Genomic DNA, 11,747 nt, shown 5'->3' with positions numbered 1-11,747 from the left:
ATTTTAAATAAAAAATTTAAATCAAATCAAATTTATTTTATAATTTAATTTTTAATCCAAATGATTTAATTAATTTTAAATGCGGATCCAAGATTCTGATTAAAATTTAGATCTAAATTTTAAAAAAAAAAACTTTAACTTTGATTCAAGAATCAGTTCATACTTAATCACGCACAAATCCAGTCTTTTTCTCTTTGTCCTCTTCTCCTTCAACCGTTGAACGCCTCATCTCTTCTCCTTTCTCTGCTGGTGCTTCTTTCGTATTTAAATTAATTAATTTAATTTTCAGCTTATTTTAATTTTAATTTTATTCATATTATACACTAAACTCATTATGAGATTTTTAGTGTGGAGAGAGGGTGTGCGGTATACGTAACTGTCATTGTTGCAAATCAAATTAGTTTAATTACAACAATGCTAAGGAACCAAAAGGATATTAGCCAAATATCTCTGGGTGAATCCAAAATCTCTACGACTTAATATATATGGATGTTTTTTCTACTAAGTATCAGAATGTTTCTTTTTCATACTAAATGGATGTTCTTTTATATATTTTTCGAATTTTTTTGTATTGCAAATGTGAATGTCTCTATTTCTTTAAGAATTTCATATTTTTTTTAATTTTATAGATATTTAATTATTTTTACTAAAATATAACTGGATATTTCTTTTGTTAAGTATTAGGATATTTTTTTCCATATTAAATGAATGTTTTTTTTATATTTCTGTAATTGTATAGTTTACAGTCTCTTTAATCATCAAAATAGCACCTAATATCCCAAAATGCAGAGAGCAACATCGTGATGATTTCATATGAATTTGGAATGATTAGCTTAGCGTATCCAATTTTTAACCAAAAAAATTTAAAAATAAAAAAGATATAGGCATAGGGAGTATGGTGGAACATAGAGCAGCGTAAAGTACCCCCAACGCATCTGCATTCTGCTCCCACAGGCCACAGCCTGACCTCACCGACCTCGAACCCGAACCCTCTCTTCGTCTCACCGCCCCAAACAAGACCCAACCCATTCGATTCATTCTTGCCTATCGCACCCTTCTCTATTCTCTTCTTATTCTGTTATTCATCAAAGCAACACCAACACCACACAAATCTCTCATATTTCTTAGCTATTTTTCACTGCGCAATCATCACAACAACATCAATATGGCTCCGGTAACACATCTGGTTCACGAAAGGGAAGCGGTTCTTGTCGACGGTGGCGAATCCGACGAACCAGATGTCGGTGATAGAAGAGGAGTGGGTCGCGGTGGAGAGGCGGAGAGGGCCCGACGGTGAGAGAGAAAGGTTTGTGTGTGTGATTATTGGAGGTGGGTAGGTTAATGTGAGAGAGAAGAGAAAGGTTTTTATAGGTTTCAATTAGGTTTACTTAATCAATTTTAAATTTTTTAAATTTTGAATTTAAAAATTTAAAATTAATTATTAATATAAATTAATGTAGTTTTGTTTAGCTTTTGGCTGGTAACCTCTTGGTTCCATATACTTTTCCATTTAATTATCAGCTAATTTTAATTATTTTACTTCTATTGTATACATTATACACTAAACTTATTGTCTCCTTATACTTTTTCTTTAAGTTTTTTAATCAATTGATAATTGTTGTTGAAGGTTGTAGAAGGCTTAGAGAAGGGGGGTTAAATCTATGACATTCTTTTACTTTAATGAAATAACATTTTTAAAACAAACTTTCAATTTGAATCTGTTTGAACTCAGCAGCAAAAAATTTATGAGACAATGTCTCATGAATATCAGAAAACAGAAAAGAGAAGCTGACAACATCATGTATCCTAGTTCGGTTGCCTTGTATGTGCAATACAACCTACATCCAGTCGTTGTGGTGAAATTTTCACTATAGTTAAAGTATTACATACACCAATTCCACAGATTGACACAATCCTTTCACACTCAAGTTCTAACCTAACTTGACTTGGTTATGCTAAGACCTAACTCTTCACTCTTAGTGCTAACCCAACTAAAAAAAGGATACCTTATTGGTACAAGATACAAGATACAGAATCAACCTAAAGAAATCTGAAATAACTCTAGGCTTTTCTCTCAAGTGTTTCTCTCTACCTCTTTCCACTCTTAGGCTCTTTCAATGACTCTCTCATTCAGCCTTTTACCTCAAGAAATTACAGAAAGATAAACATTGAAAAGAAAATTAGAATCTATAAAACATGAAGGAGATTAATGTTTCAACAGCCTCTTTGCTGTGTGATAAACCAGATTTGCTTGCCTCTGATTTAGTTCCTCATTCTGGCGGAATGCTCCTTTGACTAGGAAGTACTGTCCAAGTTGATGAACTTTTTCAGAGAACTTTTCTCAGAACGTAAACCTCAAAACACTGGTTATCTCTCCTTAGCTTTAGAATGATGAAAACTCTTCTTTTGTATCTCCTTACATGTTGCTGTGTTGCTTTCTCTTAGGTCAACCCTCGAGCTATGTGCTTTACCAACTCACCATATCACTTTTCCAGTTAATCCTCAAAATAGGAACTTTGATTCTGACCCTTTTTGTTGACCAAAAGCCACAGAAAAGCAAAAACAACTATTTTCAATGGTAAAAACCAGATCTTAGCCATTGAAACACTACTTGGTCCCCAAGTCACAAATTTGACCATAGATTTGCAGCAATATTGATCAGAGGTCATCTTTTCCATCTATCCCAATTTGGAGCGGCAGAGAGTTGAAGATGAAGAGAAGAAAATGAGATGCATGTAGAAGGAAATAAATCACCTTTAGCTTCTAACTTCTCTTGATACAGTTTGATGTGGGTGATTAGACTTCAACCTTTTTTGCTAAACCTTCTCTTTCTTGCTTCTTTGGTGAACAGCTTAGGAGCTAAATTTTCTTTCTCTCTTTGAGTTCTAACCATAAGGAAAAAAGGTGAACGTTACTTTTGGTGAAAGCAAATTGGAGGGATTTGAATGAGAGATGCAATTGGACTTGGATCAGTTATCATTCATGCAACCCGTTTGATTTCTTTAGCCCATCTGATTTCATTTACTTTGATTCCTTTCGGCTTTCTTTGTTTGTACAACCCATCAGTTTTGATTTTCTTATCTATTTTACTGGGCTGCTGCACCAAGGAATTTTGGCCTACAATACTCAACCAAAATAATCAAAACTATTTGGGTGATTAGTCCAATAATCTTATGTTTGTCATTATCAATTATGTTAGTTAATTTTTTAACTCAACAGTTGTTCCTCCTGATTTGAGCGCTACTGAATTTCTTGATTCCGCTGTTCTTTTTCATTCTTCTAACCTGAGCTTTCGTTTTTTTTTTTTATTCTTCTCTTTTATTTTTTTTAATCTTTGTTTGACTGTGTTTTTTATGTTCTGAACTTTTTTAACAAAAGAAAGAGAGTAGAGAGAACTATAATTTTAAACTTTGAACTTGTTTAGGGTTTAGGGTTTTTCCATGAATTCCCTGCTATGTTTAGGACTTAGGAGGAAGGCTTTCTTGCACTAGTATATTTTCTTACTCTGGTCTTGGGATATAAAGGTTAAGTGGTAGTGAGAGCTTGGACACATGTTTTGTAGTAGTGATGCGGCATTTATCTGATTGTTTTATATTTGGAGTTTGTTTAAAATCTGGTTTTTGAGATTAAAAAATCTAATTTCAAAACTAGATTTTCGAAAAAAGAAAACTAAATTTTAAATTTAAATATAAAAATTGGTTTAAAATCGATTTTCATTTTTTAAAACCAATTTAAAACCAATTTATTTTTAATTCTATCCTAATTTAATTTCATGAACCATAAAATTAGTTTTAAAATAATACAATTTGGATGTTTGAAAGGGGTGTCCGCGGTGCAGTTTGGTTCGATTTTTGAGTGAAAAGTCATCCGATCCTATCGTCTAATTAAACTGCGGTTCAGTTTTTTATCGAAGCCATCCGAATCAAACCAAACCCATTAAAATCGGTTTGATTTAGTTCGTTTTGTTCAGTTTTTTTAGTCAATTCAAAAAAAATACTTCCATACTACTTCACAAAGTCATAACATGATATATTTATAATCATTTATTTCTTCGAAGGAAGAAATCACTTTTATACTACTTCACAAAGTCATAACATGATATATTTATAATCATTTATTTCTTCGAAGGAAGAAATCACTTTTAGACGAATTACCAAACATAATCAGTATACATCAAAATCAATTCTACAAAAGTTAAAATGCAAACAAAGCTTACCTCTACAATAGGGCCTATTCTAAAAGTTTCCATGACCTCTTCTTTAGACACGAATGTAAGAAGTGGAATGAGTGTAAAAGGAATTTGAATTGACTAAACCACATTGAGCCATTCATTCATAGTATCAAATGAACTCTCTGATGTATTAAAAACTATAGCAGTTATCATTGTTGGAACAATAGCACAACTTCTAATAATCAATCACCTTAACCATTTCTTTATATTTAGCTTCAAAAATCCTTCAATTATGAATTGTCCTGCATATGTTCCTGTAATTGTAATTGTGCTACTTTGTCCCGTTGCTAACAAAAGTAATAAATTATACTAAATCAGTTCAAAGTAATTTTTTATTTTTATTTTTAAACAAATTTATAGTTTGAAAATTAAATTCAACTGATTTTAAAATTAGATTTTTAGTTACAAAATTTGGTTTGAAAATTAAGTTTTTAAAAATTGGTTTTAAAATTAAATTTTTTGTTAAAAAAAATCTAGTTTGAGATTAAAAAATCTAGTTTCAAAATTAGATTTTCGAAAAAAGAAAACCACATTTTAAATTTAAATATTAAAATTGGTTTAAAATCGATTTTTTTTTAAACCGATTTAAAACTAATTTCTTTTTAATGCTATTCTAGTTTAATTTCATGAACCATAAAATTAGTTCTAAAATAATATAATTTGGATGTTTGAAAGTCCAAACTATACCCACTCCTAAAATCAACCAATAAAAAATATAAGTGAGAACCATTTTACTAAACTATAATTAGTTATTGTAAGGTAAAAATGAAATACTATGAACCATGTTAAAGTGATAGTTCTGGGATTTTTTGAATTTAGGTGAGTGATTATATACTAGTAAATCATGAATATTAGGTTGTATAGGTTCATTTGATTTTCATGATTTCAATTAGGAAATGATCTTCTTGTGAATAAAGAACTATATTATTTTTTTTTTAATTGTTCTAGGTACTTAGGGTTATTTTAAGGAAATTTTTTGATAAAAAATAAAATTGAATGAAAAACAAAAAATTATACTTAATTTTTAAAAAATTTGTGTATTGTATATGATAATTTCTCTTTTTAGGTTTTTTTTTTTTCATTCTAAAAAAAATCATCTTTATCTTTTACCATTTTTTTTTACCGTAACATTATCTTTATATTAAGAAAAAAAATAATTTTCTTCATCAAAATAATTTTTTTCAATTAGTATACATAGACTTAGGCTGTGTTTGTTTTTGAGAACAGGACAAGACAAAACATTGAGAAGAAGACATAAAGGACAGAGATACAAAATCTTTTGTTCTTGTATTCTGTTTGGTGATAAACTAAAATAAATTATGAAAATCTAATTTATTCTCATTTCCTTTTTATTCAAAAAGTTTGAGACGAAAAATTTAATTATGAAAAATTAATAAAAATAATGAAAGAAAAAATAAAAAATAAGCTGTGTTTTTTGTTAGTGTTTCCGTGTCCTTTCTGTCAGAATTGACGCAAAATACACTAATTCAGTGTCTCTGGACACATTGTCTCTATCCATGTCTCCTCTGTCAAATACGATTTTGTGTTTCAATATCCTTGTCTCAATATCCTGTCTCTGTAAACAAACACAGCCATAGAAATATAGCTTTTCATAAATCGTAGTAGAATTAGGGCCGTTTATGGTTAAATGTGTTTTTTTATAAACCGTAGTAAAAGTTTTACAGTTTATATGTAAATCCGCCTCTTAATAAATTGAACTTTATATTTGTGGGTTTTAGGAGTTTTTTTTTTTTGTTTTAACCCACTAAGAGGTTATAAATACCTCTTTAGTTATTGTAGTCGCAGATTGAGTGATTAGAAGTGCCAAAACACTTTTTTGGTTTCAAGATGAAATCATGGTGTAGACAAGTGAGGTTGAGTGAGTCCCTCTCTTGTTGTACGGTGAATTGGATATAAGATCTTTTCGATTCAATTCCCAAATTTTGACGTGAACGAATTAAGTTGAGGAGTTCTTTTGTTGTTGTATCAAGAAATTGGATAAAAATTAAGTGATTTTCTTTGTATTCAATTTTAATCTATCCCTTTTATTTTCTATTTTAATTTTAATGTATCTTTCTTATTTAATTTCAATTCATGTCATTTTGTTTTTATCCTTTTTTCATATTATTTAGTATCAGAACTCAAGTATTAGATTAATTCTTATTAATCTATGTCTGTTCTTCTTATATCCAAATAAAAAAGAGCCGAATATATTTCACGTCCTTCTTTATGTTCTTATCTTTCTTGTTTGCATTTCACTATTATCTAGTGGTTCTTGTTGATTTTATATTTAAAAAAATAAAAAGTATACAGTGCAAAAAAATAGAAAAAAAGAAAAATACGAAAAAAAAAGAAATTATCTTCTTTATATTTGTCCTTTTTCATATATTATTTTTTCTGCTACAAGATTTGATGATGAATCTTGTTTTGAAGAAGATGAGAAGAATGATACGTGCTTCAAATGCTCGTGACATGAAGAGATCAAATATTATTTAAAAGTTATTAGTTTATTTTGATGTATTTTGATTTTTGTTTATTTAGTTACTAAATTAGACTTTGTGTCTGTGAACTTTAGGATTTTCTTTATTTTAACTTATTAAGAGGTTATAAATTCCTTTATAGCTATTGTAATTGTAGATTGAGTGATTAGAAGTGCCAAAATATTTTTTTGGTTTCGAGATGATACCATTGTGTGAATAAGTGAAGTTGAGTGAGTTCATTTCTTGTTGCACGGGAAATTGGTGGAAGGTTGATGAATCCCTTCGATTCAATTCACAGACTATGGGGTGAACAAATTAAGTTGAGGAGTCACTTTTTTGTTGTATCAAGAAATTAAAAAAACATAAAATAATTCTCTTTGTATCTAATTTCAATCTATTCATTTTATTTTTTATTTCAATTTTAAATGTATGTTTTTTATTAATTTCAATTTATGTCATTTTATTGTATTTAAATAAATATAAGAGGAATGCTGAGAGACCAGCAGATTTTGTGATTTTTAGTCATTAATTAGCTATTAATAGTATTTTTAATAGTATGAAATTAAATTTAATAATATGAGATTACTTAATTTTTTACTGATTAAATACTGGCCAAATTTTAATAAAATTGTTGTGCTAAACTTCCTATAAATGTAAATTCCAAATTGTTTTATTTGAGTGAATTGTCCAAAAAATTTATACCCTCCTTATCCCAAAAGAATTTGAGATCACAATCTAGTCATTAACAATGTTACTATCAAGGTTTCTAAGAGTGAAACATTCACCAAGTCACTCTGCAACGCACGTGTTAAACCATGTCCTTTTGCCAGGTGAAATGCAACCGGATAGATAGATAGATAGATAAGCCATTCTCCAATCTCAGCTCAGCTCAGCCCTTGCCAACATGGCTTCCATCCCGATACGGTGGTCACCGCCGCTCACCGTCTTTTCTCCCCCGTGCCACGTGTCACTCCTTCCTTCTTTCAACCCGTTTGTAGTTCCACTGCGAAGAAGGACCACAACCTCGTTTTTGTCGAAGAAACCTCGTTCACGTCCAAGTGTTTCGGTAGTAGTGAAGTCACAGCTGAGTCAACCCATCATATCCCCTAATGACCACTGGGCAACTTGGTCAACTCTCTTCTCCATTGGTGCCTTTGGTCTCTGGTCAGTATTCATTCATCTCTCTCATCTATCTCACCACTTTATCATTTCCAACTTGGTAACTGTTTTGGATGCCCCTTTTGTTTGGTTCATCTGAAAACCACAGAAAGTTTATAAATTTCACCTTCTTTTTCTTCTTCTTCATGTTTCGGTTGTACTTGTAGTAAAAGCTTTACTTAGTTGTACATATGAACATGTTCCTCGTGAGAATCCTGAGTTCCAAATTTCTTGGAAGCTGGAAACTCAAGTAAGTAATGTAAGATTACATTCAGAATTTCAGATTTTGGGTTATAGGAGATTAGTACTTGAGTTAAGCAAAATGTGACTGTTAAGTATATGGAATTTCCTGTCATATATATTCTGAGTAACATAGACTATTCTATTAAGTATATATCAACATGTTTGTGTGGAATGCAAGGTCAGAGAAAACCAAGATTGGGAGCATGGTAAGTGCTGCTCTGGTGAGCACATTAGTTGGGCTTGCAGCAAGCAATTTAGGAATACTTCCATATGAAGCACCAGCATATTCTCTTGTCTTGGAGTTTCTCCTACCCTTAACCATTCCATTGCTATTGTTTAGAGCAAACTTGCATCAAGTGGTGCGTTCCACGGGGACGCTGCTCTTAGCTTTCTTACTTGGTTCAGGTGATACTGATACCAACTTTAATGCATTCCCTAAACATTTTTTCTTAGTTGATATTTGTAAAGTAATTTGATTTTTAATCATGTGGTGGATGGCAGTGGCTACAATTGTTGGTACTCTAGTGGCGTTTCTAATAGTGCCTATGCGATCCCTCGGCTCTGATAACTGGAAAATAGCTGCTGCTCTCATGGGTAGTTATATTGGTGGATGTAAGTGCTCAAACAATTTGCCTCTGAATTTAAATGCATGGATGTAGATTAAAATTTCAATATGTTGAAGTTTTTGTGATAGGATATCCTTTAAACATTAGCATTCTACTAACCAGCCTTAACTAGTGAACTTATTTTGAATGTGAACATTCATTTTAACAGTTATAAAAGCATGATAACTGAATGAATTTCCTTTGTCCTGTTTTCTTGTTGATTACTGTAGCTGTTAATTATGTTGCCATTTCAGAGGCGCTTGGCATGTCCGCGTCGGTTCTAGCTGCAGGAGTGGCCGCGGATAATGTTATATGCGCTTTATATTTCTTGGTATTGTTTGCATTGGCTTCTAAAATTCCTCCTGAGGCTGCAGCTCCAACAACCACAGGTACAAATCCTAAAACAGTATCCTAACATAAGAGCAAGAATTTGGATATCAAAGTCACATTCTCAAATGAGAACTGTTAGATTGATTTTGGTGAGTAATCTTGGCAGATAATGCAACTGATTTGGAATCGGATTATCAGGGCAACATCCCTGTGTTGCAGAGCTCTACAGCTCTTGCTACATCTTTTGTAATATGTAAAGTTGCTGCATACCTAACAAAATTATCTGGAATTCAAGGAGGAACGCTCCCGGCAGCCACGGCTATCATAGTCATTTTAGCCACTCTTCTCCCTAAGCAGATTGGTTCCCTTGGACCTGCCGGTCACACTCTTGCACTGGTCTTGATGCAGGTAACAAGAACAAAGTCTTAAATTTTGCCAATTTAAGTTAAGACACTAGTAGTTTGCATAAAGTAGGCCACATAATATCAGTTCATAAAAATTTAAGAGAATTGATGTGGAATGGAGATTGGGAAGGATAAGAAAAAAGGGTAAATTACTCTGACCTTCCTTGATGTTTCTGAAATTTGTCAAATTCACATTGATCTTCTCCTCTTTTACAAATTTCAGGAGAGTTAGGTGTAGTGCCACCTAAATTATAAGGGGAGGACAATGTCATATTTTACCAAAAAACCATGTTTTTTTTTTTGGTGACTACCAAAAAACCATGTTACATACATAAAAAAAACAGATACCAAATTAGTCACCTAAATAAAATACATATTAAAATACAACTTTTAGTGTCACAATAATATTCTTCCTTATATATATTGGAATCTACCTACCTCTTGGTATTTTTTCGTCACATCATATCACATATTTTTAACACTTTACAAGTAAAATAATCATATTAGGTATACATTAAAATTAACTACTAAAATTAATTATTAAGATAAAATACATATTAGAAAATAAAATACACATTAAAAATAAATTAATTATATACTAATAACTAATTTTGATGATTGATTTGTGTGTAAATAACATTTTTGCAAGTAAAAATATATAAACACAAAACTACTATTATAACCACTTATTAATCAATTAAAAAAACCTAAACAACATTGTTCCGAAAAACTGAATAACAAGAGTAACTACATCAGAGAAGAGTGGCAATGAAAAATCTAGAGATGTTGATTGGGATAACACCAAACAGGACGACAGAAAAACTTGACATCCCGTAATATTCTTCGGAAACTTCTATCCTTCAAGTCGAAGATGCCAGTGTCACATGTGGAAGCAAAGTCTTGTGATTTCAGATCTATTAAGTTATCCGTGTAGTAAATTTGATTTCCTTTGCCTAGAAAATTGGCAGGTAACATCTGAACACTGGAATTGAATCCGATCAAGACTACGTAATTCCCTAAACTATGTAATCTTGACCATGTTTTGGAACCTTTTCTGAGTTCATAGATGTCAAATTTCTTGGTCTCCAATTCCTTCTCTATGCCCCTCAACCGAGCAAAAAGTCTTACCAACATCAATATGTTTCCATTGGCACATCCAACCAGATACTTCAACACAGAAGTGGATGCGGTAAACCCAATTGGAGGTGGGGCATGGATTCCTCCCACAACAGTCCCAGATTCTGTGTTTGCATCAAATTCGTATATCTGGCCACCATAGTTTACAGCATATATCTTCTCCTTAAAAAATATGACATCTTCGAAATTTGTGTTTCTTGTGAAGCCAGACCATGACCATCTCTTATTGTTAGGTTTGTAAAAGGCTAATCTTCTGCAATGTCCATATATAGCCACCGCCATAAAATCTTTGTTATCATTGTTAGGAGGTGAATTTATGACAACCTTCCAAACTTGGATCTTGTGCATATAATCGCGCTCTAGGTTAGAGATTTTGTCAAAAAAATCCCAAAAAGTATATTCATCATCTCCAGGATTATACTCGATTATATTGGGAAAAGTTGACAGTGGAGGAAGATCGAAATGCATCTTTGTAAATGGATTTAACATTTGCATCATACCTTCGGATATTGTTAGGGTGATCAACCATCCATAACAGGAACCACGAATGAGGATGTCCAGCATCTGCATACCTGGCAGCATGGCATGGTAGACTCCCTTCTCTTCAAGAACCTTAGTCTCAAGTGTATCTTCATCGGCAACAGGTAAATGCATCAGACTGTAGATCTCCTCCTCCTCTTCATCAAAACTAGTCTTGAAAGTTTCTTCAGGTAACAGCAACCACGGAATTTCGTTGCTTCCGAGTTTGAGGTTCCATTCCTTGCAAACCAGTCGAAGTGGGATGTGGTCGTCGTAGGAATGGAGCCGCTTTGTAATTTCCTTCAACGTATCTGGATGGATGTCTAGCCATCGATCAGTCTCACGCATGTTTCAGATTTATGTCAAGGTACAGGTTCGCTATTTAATCTCAAATCTCAGAAGCGACGAACAAAAAGCCTGTGCAATGCGCGCATGCAGAATCCACAAATTCAGGGAACAACCAACAGTGTAGAAAACAATTTAAATCATCAACTTTTTGAATCGAAAAGAACAAAATTTTCTTCTTAAAAAAAGCTATACAATCTATAATAACAGTAACATCCAATCTATAATTGCATCCAATTCAGCATTATTAAACACAAATCAAATGAAAAAAAAAAAAAAAACCCAATTATTTCTT

The 11,747-nt window shown here is 32.0% G+C and overlaps 1 protein-coding gene across 2 annotated transcripts in view; it reads left to right on the top strand.

Moving 5' to 3' along the window:
• LOC107644873 (uncharacterized membrane protein YjcL) overlaps positions 7,494-11,747 on the top strand; it is a 44,712-nt gene continuing 40,458 nt past the window's right edge. The window contains exons 1-5 of one of the 2 annotated variants that reach the window (XM_016348820.2): positions 7,494-7,875; positions 8,291-8,517; positions 8,614-8,724; positions 8,948-9,106; positions 9,214-9,455. In XM_016348820.2, the coding sequence (XP_016204306.1) occupies positions 7,616-7,875; positions 8,291-8,517; positions 8,614-8,724; positions 8,948-9,106; positions 9,214-9,455 (999 nt within the window). In that variant the 5' untranslated portion in view covers positions 7,494-7,615. The remainder of the gene's footprint in view (positions 7,876-8,290; positions 8,518-8,613; positions 8,725-8,947; positions 9,107-9,213; positions 9,456-11,747) is intronic. The other variant, XM_016348821.2, reaches the window with a different exon arrangement.

This window comes from Arachis ipaensis, chromosome B05 (genome assembly GCF_000816755.2).
Source record: "Arachis ipaensis cultivar K30076 chromosome B05, Araip1.1, whole genome shotgun sequence".
In the NCBI taxonomy this organism is placed as follows: domain Eukaryota; kingdom Viridiplantae; phylum Streptophyta; class Magnoliopsida; order Fabales; family Fabaceae; genus Arachis; species Arachis ipaensis.
This window is presented reverse-complemented; position numbering and strand designations above follow the sequence as displayed.